Source organism: Rhinatrema bivittatum, chromosome 2, assembly GCF_901001135.1.
Source record: "Rhinatrema bivittatum chromosome 2, aRhiBiv1.1, whole genome shotgun sequence".
Lineage (NCBI taxonomy): Eukaryota > Metazoa > Chordata > Amphibia > Gymnophiona > Rhinatrematidae > Rhinatrema > Rhinatrema bivittatum.
In genome coordinates this window covers 681,263,389-681,275,285 of record NC_042616.1, presented here as the reverse complement: position 1 = coordinate 681,275,285, position 11,897 = coordinate 681,263,389, and the positions used below count along the sequence as shown (strand labels likewise).

Genomic DNA, 11,897 nt, shown 5'->3' with positions numbered 1-11,897 from the left:
CCAGTAAACATCTTCTTCTCCAAGTGGAGGCACCAGGCGCCAAGAATGTGGAGAACCGACGGAGTCTGCCCTTGGGGGGGCTCCTGCCAGGTTGATCTCAGGACCGCCTGCGAGGTAAGCGGTCATGGGGGCGTTACACATGGGAAAACAAAACCCATTCCCAATCCTGTACTTTTTGTGACTTTCTCTCACAGTATGACTTCCCTGTTCCACACACTGCATCCCAGCATTCTGCTCCTTATTCTCAAAATAATCTTAAAAATCTTCCTGATGTTTTAGATTGGGGGTTTAGATTTGTTTTCCTGATAGGGCTATGCACTAAGTATGAACATTTTATTTGGAATAAGGAATATTTGGATTACAGCATGTTTGCATATAAATATGGTAAATGAAATGTTCATAATAATAAAACTTCATACTATACACATTCGTATGAGTGATGGAATTTGGCGTACCCAAAACATTGCCTTCCATGAAGCTGTAAACCTGATATATTTTCTCCATGTTGAATCATGTTTATATTTGGCAACTTTCATACAGCTGATAAAAAATGCTAAGGAAATAAAACTTTGTTCCCCTATCATTACAACTTGATATGTGCGAACCTAATACTTCACTTTTCGGATCAGATTGCAAGGTATTTTAAGTTAAGAGGCTTACTGAGATTTTAGAAAAAATCAATAATGGATTTCACTTACATGAGCACTTGCTTTAGGGAATTTCCAGAAGCAAAATCATTTTTTTCTTAAGCCTCACAGTACTTCCTCTTGTAACATTTGCATCTCAACCCTAGCTCTCTGCTAAGAAAATCCACGGTGACTTTCCTTTTTTTATTTTCTTCAACCCCCTCTGGACCTGTACAATCCTTCCCTCCCTCCCTCTGTAATTTTCTTTACAATGAGAATTGTGAGTACAGCTCTGCCATTGTGATTATTACGATGATAGCCGGATCCCATGCAAAGAACAACAAACAGTGGGAGGAAGCAGACTGTGGAAAAGGTTTTGAGGCTCCTGCAAGACTCTGTCTCTGCGTGCCAGCCTCGCCGCGCTGCCAGCGGCTCCTCCCCGGGGCACAAGCTGCAGCCGAGCGTTGATTTACAAGGCACTGGGAGCCGGGGGTTGCATTACAGGTTCACACGGTTAGCTGCAGACCGCCCGTCACCCCAACCAATTGCTCCATTCATCCGAGCGCCGAGCGCGGACGCCGCCCCCGGATTGGCTGACAGCGTTCGGCTGACGAACTTTCCCACGGCCCGCGCGTGCTAACAGACAGCCCTGCAGACTCCTGACTGGCCCCAGGCCCTCCCAATCCCCAGCGAGCCGCCGGGGCGGGGTTGGTCCAGCGCGCTCTCAATTGCCAGAGACCCGGGGCGAGGGGGGGCAGACCCGCTCGCCGAAGTCGGCCGTCTTCCATTGGCTATTGTGATGCAGACAAAGGGGGGGAAGTCAAAGTGTGATTGGCTGCCATCCTATGCTTGCGTCGCGGAGGTCCGGCCCCCCCCCCTAGACCCCGCCCGCCGCACCGCGCCACTGAGAGGCGAAGCGTGGGAAAGAGATGATCGAAGTTTAACCGGAGGGAGAGGCCGAGGTCGGAGCAGTGTGTGAGAAGCAGCGGCCGAGCGCGGAGCAGCCGTGCGCAGAGACACAGGCGCTTTCCTCCCGTTAACTCCTTCTTTCCCGCAGCCATGAAGCGTACGCATGATTACAGCTCCTCGGACAGCGAACTGGACGAGAACATAGAGGTGGAGAAGGAGAGCGCGGACGAGAACGGGTAAGGCGGGCGGCGGTCGCCCGGCACGTCCCCGCAGGAGCACGGAAGTTTCCGTTAGCATGCACGGGCGTTATGCCGGAGGTGCTGAGGGTCTAGCTTCGATGTTTTTGTGCATGTGAAAGGAACCTGTACTGAATCACGTTACCAGTTCATCCCCCCACCTTTAAAGATGCTCTCGGCCCGGGTTTGTGAATTAACGGTTGGATTTCTTTCAGTCTTCCGAGAGAGTCATCAGACCGGTGTCTGGAGGCTTTTCGTAATGCACATTGTACTATTTCTAGTCATTTTGAACATGAGCGGTCTTTGCTCATGCAACAGTATAGAAAGCCTAATGCAATCTTAAAACAGATTCTCTGCATTTAACAAGCGTTCTACACCAGTTGATTTTTTTTCTCTCTCTCTCTCTCTCTCTCATTTTGTCACATTCAGAAACTTCAGTTCTGCTCCGGGATCGATGTCTCCATCAACAACTTCTCAAATCCTGGCTAGGAAAAGACGCAGAGGCGTGAGTTCTCCCTGCATGTATTGCTCCAGGAAGTGAAAACTGACTTTGATTTATGTATTTCCACACTAGCTGCAAGAAACTTAAGTAGTTTTTGTTCTGCTTCAGATTATAGAAAAACGTCGTCGGGATAGAATAAATAACAGTTTATCTGAATTGAGACGGTTGGTGCCCAGTGCTTTTGAGAAACAGGTAAATGTCATTAAATAATGCTCCTGTTTTTATGGGGTTATCTACAAAATACTTCTAGTTGTGTTGAGATGTGACTTTCCCACCATATAAGCCATAGCTTTAATCCTTTTTTTTTTTTTCTTCCCAGGGGTCAGCAAAATTGGAGAAAGCTGAAATTTTGCAGATGACTGTGGACCATCTAAAAATGCTTCATACAGCAGGAGGAAAAGGTAGATGTCTGTTCTTATTATATAGAAAGGGTGCAGAAGTAAGATCTTTATACTGGAATGTTTCATATGAAAAGAAAAGTAAACTTTCACATACTAGTAATCAATATGGCTGTATTATTGGGCAGCTCTTGCTGGCCGTGAAGGTGTTGAGTATCATTTTCTAATAGGGGTTCTCCATTGTTCATTAGAGCTGTAGAATACAAAGTAACATAAATAGTACCTTTTTTCCAGGAAGCTTCTATTTCCTAGGTATGCTTAGGTTATAAAACATACATTCAACTGAACTGATTTTTTTTTAATTGAACTACTGTAATTTTGAGAATTCTTCCAAGACTTTTATCAACCTGAAGAGAAATGATGGCTATTGACTAGAATGATTTTAATATGTCCTATCTCATTTGTTTTGGGGTTTCTCCATTATTCTCCCCTCCCAATCCCCAGGTTATTTTGATGCCCATGCTCTTGCAATGGACTATCGGAGTTTGGGATTTCGAGAGTGCCTGGCTGAAGTAGCCCGCTATCTCAGTATTATTGAGGGCCTGGACTCTACCGATCCTCTACGGGTTCGACTTGTCTCTCACTTGAACAACCACGCTTCTCAGCGAGAGGTGGCAAGTAGTGCCCACCCTGGCATTGGACACATCCCCTGGGGCAGCACTTTTGGACATCATCCTCATCTTTCGCACCCTTTGTTGTTGGCACAGAACAGTCACAATAACAGCAGTACTGCAGCCTCCACTTCAGAAGCCCATCACCAGAGCAGACATGCTGAAGCTGCCTCCCTCAGAGTGCCCCCTAATGGCAGCATTGCATCTGTGCTTCCTATGGTGGCCGCCTCCAAGCTCTCCCCTCCTCTGCTGTCCTCTATGGCATCCCTGTCTGCATTCCCGTTCTCCTTCGGCTCTTTTCACCTGCTATCCCCAAATGCACTGGGCGCCTCTGCACCAACGCAGACAGCAAACCTTGGCAAGCCATACAGACCATGGGGCACGGAGATAGGAGCATTTTAAGAACTTGTGTATTTCTGGGGTATGGGAGAAAGGAGAAAGATACTAAAAGCCTAGCTGGGCTGGGCTCTTATCAATGTGATTCCAAGTACATCCATCACCTAGAGGGAGAAAATGGTACAGTTTCAGCAGGCTTTGTAATCCTCATGGAGATTTTTTTTTTTTTTAAACTTACATTTTCTATTAGCAACAGTTCAAAATATTAAGGCCCTTATGTATTAAGAGGTTTTCCTACTTTTGTATTTATGGGGCAAATGCTTCATGCGTATAGGGCCTTTAACAAATACTTGTTAGCACAAAGGATTAAGTATTTAACTATCTTTGTAAAATTACATTTGCCAGACTGATTCATTCTTCTGTCTGCAGCCAGTGGGCCCTTTTTAATATTAGCATAGCATTTTGGGGGTCTGTTACTGGCTACAATACGGTCTTAAATTTTCCAAAGCTTGTACGTTCAACATTAGCTCCTTAATTTTTTCTTGTTTAATATTTGGAAAGGTGTGTTTGTAAGAAAATATATATTTTTTTTGTAAACTATACGTTGAGGTTTATATTTCTAAGCGTGATGACAAATCAGACTTCTCAGCATTGTCTAAGAACTTATTAGAGAACTACTCTCGCATACAAGAGTTATTTTCCCCTGCAAGCTGACAGCTCCTACAGTCTAGAAGCCCAAAATTGACTGCATATCTGTTCTGTGCCCTCCTTATTTTTATTTTCCTGTTCTTATTTTTGCTGGTTTACTAGAAGTTAACTCCTTTTTAAGAAGTTGCCATTTTCCCCCCTCTTTTGAAGGGTTTCCTTCTACTCCTTTCTGTACATATTCTTATTGTGCATGGAAAAGCTATTACCTGATTGATTCTTTTAACAGACATTTCATGTTGGCTGAACTGTACTGGGTATGATCACTGTTGTACTGGTCTGTTGTGGCTAAATAAAAAGAGAGACTAAGTTGGTTTTTTTTTGTTTGTTAGGGGAAGGTTGAGATTTGCAGACATGCTTTGTTTCAAATATGTGGCACATATCCAACAGTGTGCACCCTCTCTTGGAGCCTAAATCCATAAAGTACAAATGCAAAATGTGTGGTGGTTGTGGGTTTTTTTTTTTAATTTATAGCTGAGGACTGGCTTGTATGGGTGCAGTTTTAATCTCAAAGAAGCACACACAGTTTAGCCCTCAGGTACCATAGACCTGCCTTTAACTGTTTTGTAAACAATTTGATACTTTTCCAAGGCATCAACACAGTGTTTTTGAAAGTAGAATTCTACATTCCTTTTTTCAAGACTGGTTAATGGGGATATGTTACAAATAATAATAAATGCTGATTCTTTTGAAGTATGTGGCAATTTAAAACAAATGAACTGGGTTGGCTGTAGTATTTTGGTTCTTTGTTGCTAATAGTTCCTACTACTAATGTAGGTGAAGGTGTGGGATGTCTGCCTTCCATTTACTGAGGCTTCATAATGTAGAGTTCTGGGCCAAGTACTTGCCCTTTTATATGCAGTTTTGCATTTTTCTGTTTTATTTTTTCAATTGCAGGTGATGGTCTGTACCATCTGATATGGTGTCTCCAGTAGTTGGCGTGCAAAATAAGGCACTAAGACTAAGTGCAGTTGCTATAGATCAGGGTGGGCTGTCAACTCTTATGATGCTAAGTATTGACCTACTTCAGAACACTAAGACCAATATCAGTGTTCAGATTGTGTACAAAGGCTGGGATTCCCAGCCAGTCCTTATGCCTTATCCAATAGCTATCTTTTTTTCAGGATGTCCATAATGAATACATCAGCACTGTGATGCATGTCAGGGTATGTAAATAATATACCCTGGGTATTATTGTGGTGATCCTGAAAACTGGGCTGCTCAAAGATCAATTTAATAATGCTGTGCTGAGCAAGTTTAAAGCCAAACAAATGCCCAAATATTGGATATCATACACACCAAAGTTGGCAACTAACTTTCTGTTACTGCTGCTACACGAATGATGTGGTGTTAAGCACTGTACACTAGAAAACAGGAGTAGCTTAAAGACCACTGTAATATTAAGACATGTCCCTTGAATTGAAAAAATTATTTAAATATTTTATATGAATTTAAGGAACCGTATAGTTCTTAGTATTAGTACCACACTATTGCTACTCTGTTGTCCTGCTATACAATATTGACAAGGGATACAAAGATTTTTAACTTGTAAACACCTAATTGGATGTACAGTGCCATCTGTAAAATGAGGAAGTGATGTTACATGGCACAATTTAGAAGGCTAGAGGATGGATACTTTAGAAAGTAACCTTGGGAGGTCAAAGAGTGAATAGAAACTGCACTTTCTCTTCCTTGGATGTGCTTTTGTCAAGAAAACTGCCAGCCTGCTGAGCTGAAGTTTCCCTCTACCTGTGGGCTTAATATGGAACTCTACTGTGTCATAAAAAGTCGAACTCATTCTGTTCACTACTACTAGAGCACTGAAAATAGTTCTTAATTTTCCCCCACTGCCTCCCCTGATGATTTTATTTTAATGCTTCCTTAATTGGAAGTGCATGGGTTTTTATAGCAGGTTAAGAGTTAAAGATTACATTATGTATGATGCTTTTACATTCTAATTTGATGCCTGATTTGGGGTGGTGTGGCTTATGAATGGATGGGTGGTGGCATTTGTAACTTGATTTCTAGAATTGGCTTGCTAAAAAGAGAATCGCTGTAGTCCTGTTTGGAAAATGCTGACTTCACGTGTGACATCTCAGTCAATGTATCATTTCCGGGGTGGCCAGCTTCAGCGCTCAAGCACAAATAGGCCTGCATGAGATAGTTGCATACTCTGCTTCTATTGTATGCAAATCTCTCATGCATATTTATTGTAGATCTCATGAAAACCAGGCCTATTTGTGGTTCTTGAGGACTGCAGTTGGCCATCCCTGCCTCATTCTATTAGCTGTGAAATATCGGGCTCTCTCTGTCCTGTGGACTAAGATCTATCATCCCTTTATCTTTACTATAAACAGGTATAAGGAATTTTGTGCCCACAATATTTTATTTTTCTAACTTCCTAGGGTGAGTATTAATGTTACTGTATGTCTGGCAGCCTGTACTTAAGAAAGATTATAGGCCAGTTGTTCTCAACCCAGTTGGTCGGGCACAGCTAGTGAGTCAGGTTTTCAGGATCTCCACAATAACTATGCAGGTGATAGATTAGCATGCACTGGATGCTTATTATTAATTAGGGAGATCCTGAAAACCTGACTGGTTATGAGTGCCCTGAGGACTGGGGTGATGATGTAATAAGCCAGTGGTTTCCATCCCTGCCCTGGGGACCCCCCAGCCATTATGTTCTTATTCAGGTTTTCAGGCTATCCACAATGAATAATAATGAGAGAAAATTTGCATGACATGCAGATTTTCTCTGATGCATATTCATTGTGGATAGCCTGAAAACCTGACCGGCTAGGGGGTCCCCAGGGCAGGGTTGGGAGCCACTGTAATAAGGTATGCATGCTTCTGGCTCCAGTGCCAAGGCCCTGTGGCTCTAGGAACCTGGGTTGAGCTTCCGTCTTTTTGTAATTCAGTGGTTAGAGGTGTGAGTTAAGTTCAACCTCTACTCTAATCATTGAAGTTAAAATGATAGTCATGTCTATTTTTTTTTTTACTTGCATTTTTAGCATCTTTTGTTTTAGCACATTTTGTTCTAAACTCACAGTACATTTGTTTACCATTATTTTATTGTATTAGGAATTAACTTGATTTTTCACGTAGTAGTAAAGAAAAAGGTTCATCAGATTTATAGTAAGCATATGCTTATTGTAATCTATCTGCTTATACTTATGGATACTCGTCAAGTCCCAAGGAAGCTAAATTATTCTAGGCAACCCTCACAAAGAGATGGAGTGATAGCTGAAAAATGAACCGATATGGCAGGGCTTCCAAAACGGGGTCGGGTCCCTAGCTGGGGTAAGAAATCCTTCAGCTGCGTCCACAAATGCCTCAAATTATTGCAGCAGCATTAATAATGGAAGTCCTCATGGAGTCTGAGAGCCAGCACACTCATTTACCCTGCCCTTGCATGAGTTTCTGTGGTAAAAGGGAACCCTGTATGAAGAGGTACTGGGGCCACAGCAGGGCCTGTGACCTTGCTCCAGCTCACAGGTCCCCTACTGCCTCAACTTGCAGATCACAGTTGGGTTTGGAACGAGCCAGGGGAGGGCTGAGTGTGTATGGGCCAGTAGAGATTTCTCTGCACCTCCCCTCCTCACCCACCACTCAACATCGCCAAAAGACAAATGTTGCCCCTCTCATCAATCTGCCCCCTCTTCCCACCAGATATCATCCACCTTTGGTCTGGGTCCCAAACAATTGTTGTCACTGACCCTGGCCAGGGTGAGGGGGGGGGGGGGGGGGATGTATGACGGAGGATCAAATGCAGGATGGGTTTGAGGGTTGAATTAGGTAGAGAGGGCTGCAGGGGATAAAGGGGGGGATGGGCGTTGTAAGGATATCGGCTGGAGGAGCAAAGGTTGAGAGAGGAAGTTCTCTGCAGGTGCTGCAGCTTAAGAGAAAGGATCTGAGAAGGGGAATGAGAATAATCAACGAGGATATAAGAGAGGAGCTGGGGGGTATGTGAGGGAAGGTTAGAGAGGTAGTGGTGAGGCTGGGGATGGGAGATGAGTGAGATGAAGAGGATGACCTGATTAGTTGGAGTTTATGAGAAGGTCTTAGGTATGGGATGACCAGGTGGGGGCTGCAAAAAAGGCTGGAGGCAATAAGATGGGATGGGTGATGAAAGAGGGCATCAGCTGTAGGGTGGGAGGTTGAGAGAGAAGGTCTTCTGGAGGAGCTGTAGCTTGAGAGAAAGGATCGATTGAAGAAAGTGGAAGCTGAGAGACGGGATCAGCTGATTGCAGGGAGTGATACCTGGAGGGGGACCACATACCTGCTAATATGTTTCGGTCTTCCTCTGGGATCATAAGACTTTTCAAGTGCTAAAATGGGGACACACTGGGTAAAAGTCTGGGAAGCCCTGCTGTATGGTTCCAAAACTTCTTGTACTTTAACATTTTTTTTTTTTTTGTTGGTTCTTTAAAATGATAGCTCTGGGCTCTGTCCTAGAGGCTCACTTAATCAGTCTGGGTTTCAGGATAGCCACAATTTGCATGCAATAGGTCTCCAGTGTATGCAAATCTATCTCATGCATATTTGGTCTAACTAAGGAGAAGACGTGGCCTAGTGGTTAGAGCAATAGGCTAAAAACCAGGGTTCAAATCCAACTTCAACCACTGATCCTCCTTGTGACAAGAAGCAAGTGCTGTTTTCTTCCACTGCCTCTGATACCACTATGGGGGTACTTTTCAGTGGAGTTATGTGTGTAAATGAAACATGCTATCATAGCAATTTTCAAAAGCCATTTACTCGAGTAAAGTGCACTTATGTAAATCCTATGGAGAATTCAATGGCATATATTGTAGCAATATCAAAAGCCCACTTGAGTAAAGTGAATTTACTCGATCTTTGTTACTTGTGGCGGACTTTGGTACATACATTGGCAGTCAAGGCATAAGACAATCAAGAAAATTAATGCAACCGCAATAATAACATTGATGCACATCATTTTTCCCCCCAAACCTCTAAAACAGTTGGGTGCCAGTACTTAGGAAGTCCCAGAAGTTCTAGTCCTATTTTCATTGGATAAGCTGCAACTTGTTGGAGTAGAAAATATTTGGAAAATAAACCTGACTGTGATTCACATGGCAAATTTAAGAAGGTCTACCACACGCAGCGCTCAGCTATTAAAATCCATCACCACTTTGTTTTTCTTACTCAGCATTGCAGGTGCTGTAGGCATGAGGGTCCTGCTAGCGCTGGCACGTAGTACACATAAAGAAAAGGAGGAGGAAAAGACACATAAGGTAACAATGGACCAAGCCAACAAGAATAGACAAACAGGCCGATTCAGTAAAAATCACGGGAGAGCGCGCGCAGGCCACTCTCCTGTGCGCGCGATTCAGAAAAATAATTATTCAAATTAGGGCCCGCGGTAAAAAGAGGTGCTAGGGCCACTAGAGCGTCCCTAGTGCCTCTTTTTGGACAGGAGCGGCGGCTATCAGTGGGTTTGACAGCCGACACTCAATTTTGCCGGTGTCGATTCTCAAACCCGCTGACAGCCACGGGTTCGGAAACCGAACACAGGCAAAATTGAGCGTCCAGTTTTCAACCCGCGAGCCATGGGCTGATTTTAAATATATATTTTTAAATTTTTGATTATTTTTTTACTTTTGGGACCTCCGACTTAATATCGCCATGATATTAAGTCGGAGGGTGTACAGAAAAGCAGTTTTTACTGCTTTTCTGTACACTTTCCCGGTGCTGAGAGCAATTAACGCCTACTTTGGGTAGGCGCTAATTTCTGAAAGTAAAATGTGCGGCTTGGCTACACATTTTACTTTCTGTATCACGTGGGAATAGCTAATAGGGCCATCAACATGTTGCGGGTGCTATTAGTTTCGGGGGGGGAGGGGGTTTCGACGCGCTATTACACCATACTGAATAAGGGGTAAAGCTAGCTCGTTGAAAATGCGCGTCCAAACGCGGGTTAACAGTGCGCTCCGTCGGAGCACATTGTACTGTATCGGCCTGAAAGATATTTATCCCCATAGACAAGATTCCATGCAGTAAAAGTATTTCCCAGAGCAAAGGGGAAGAAAACCAAGACTTCAAATGACAATTTCCTAGCGTGTAGACAGATGGACGTAGGACTAGTGGGTTTATGCTCCCCTGCCAGCAGATGGAGACAAAGCAAGCTGATGTCACAGTATATATAATCCTGCAGTGACCTCAGCCTGCCAGTATTCTCCGTCTCCAGCAGATGGTGGACTTGCAATACTCTATGGGGATTGCTTCGAGTTTTTTGGAAGGAGAAATTTGAAATGTAAATTAAGGAAAAGAAAGCCCTGTTCTCCTGAGATGATTTCCGTGTTCCCTCAGAGGTGCACCTTGGTCCGGTAGCTGGTTTTGCCGGTGTGGACTTAGCTGTTTAAGCGGCTGAAAGGCAGCAGGTGCAGGAAGCCAAGCGTGGCAGTGATGGCAATTTCCCTCTCCCCCCACACCTTGAGACCATCTTTGTGCTCAGCCAGGTAAGGCTGAGCTTCAGTAAGTTTAGAAAAAGAAAAGGAAGAAGATATATACAGAGATTTAGCGGAGGTTTAACTGTACAGTGCTTCCTTCTCCCACCTGGTCTCCGAGCTTGGTGCACCGTTCCGACGTTCATCCCACTCTGTGGGAGGTTGAGGGTCGTGGGCAGCCTGGCGGGTTGAGCAGCCTTCGTAGGCTAGGCCTCGTTCCGAGGCTTTTCGCTGCACGCAGTGTGGTACGCCGCAATGGCTTTTCAGAGGCTGCCCTCTACTGGCTTGTCGGTCCAGCGTGTGCATCTCGCTATGCATCCAGTTGTGTGCCCAGTTTTTGGTGGCACTGTACAGCCTTGAATTTTGAATGCCCACATTGAGTGCCACCTAGTGGCCGTGTGCTTCTGTCAGTGCTCAAGTAGTACTGTGCACTTGAGTTTTCTGTGCGCTCTCATTTTGGTTGCCTGGATGAGCGGCTAGGAGTTCACACATAAGTCTTGGCCACATAATTTTTGAGTGCAGAGGTGTGCCACACAAGTATTGGTCACTTGGGCGCCTAGTTGAGTGCATATATCTAAAAAAAAAAAAAGGCAAAAAGCAGCTAGCCGCACACCTCTGGCCGCCGCTCAGTCCATTGTCCACCATATCAGCGCCTGTGCCTCAGAAGCCTAAGCGCCTTATTGTTGCACTGTCTGTTCTTTTCGGGTGTTTCCTCTGGAGTGCCCATTGCTTTGTGCCAGTGCTGTTTTGGAGGCTCAGAGTGCCTTGACTTCTGTTTTTGGCTAAGCCTGGTTCTTCCCAACCGCATGTGGTCTGGTTGAAGACATCTCGGATGGGGTGCCTTACCTAGGCCCTCCCCTAACTGTTCCTCAGAAGCATCTCTCAGTCTAGATGCTTCTGTCTTTTTTCAATACCGCAGTGCTCCTCGAGTGGCAGCAGGTCCTCTGAATGGGGAACCCCCCCCCTCCCAAATTGGAGCTGTATAGAACTATGTGATGGTTCTTTTATAGAGATGAACTGCCAGCTCTGTTTTCTCAGCCCTTATTTATTTTATTTTATTTTATTTATTTTATTTATTTATTTATTTATTTATTTAACATTTTTTGTATA

The 11,897-nt window shown here is 44.3% G+C and overlaps 1 protein-coding gene across 1 annotated transcript; it reads left to right on the top strand.

Moving 5' to 3' along the window:
• Positions 1-1,396: 1,396 nt before the first annotated feature.
• HEY1 (hes related family bHLH transcription factor with YRPW motif 1) lies at positions 1,397-4,632 on the top strand. The gene is made up of 5 exons (XM_029591528.1): positions 1,397-1,771; positions 2,201-2,276; positions 2,382-2,465; positions 2,593-2,674; positions 3,116-4,632. The coding sequence occupies exons 1-5, from the start codon at positions 1,686-1,688 to the stop codon at positions 3,682-3,684; spliced, it is 897 nt and encodes a 298-aa protein (XP_029447388.1). The 5' UTR covers positions 1,397-1,685; the 3' UTR covers positions 3,685-4,632.
• The last annotated feature ends 7,265 nt before the right edge of the window (positions 4,633-11,897 follow it).

Bases quoted from the DNA above. Each gene is read 5' to 3' on its own strand.
- HEY1 (XM_029591528.1), top strand. From the start codon at position 1,686: ATGAAGCGTACGCATGATTACAGCTCCTCGGACAGCGAACTGGACGAG. The intron at 2,277-2,381 runs GTGAGTTCTCCC...GTTCTGCTTCAG, and splicing joins CTAGGAAAAGACGCAGAGGC to ATTATAGAAAAACGTCGTCG. The intron at 2,675-3,115 runs GTAGATGTCTGT...CCCAATCCCCAG, and splicing joins TCATACAGCAGGAGGAAAAG to GTTATTTTGATGCCCATGCT.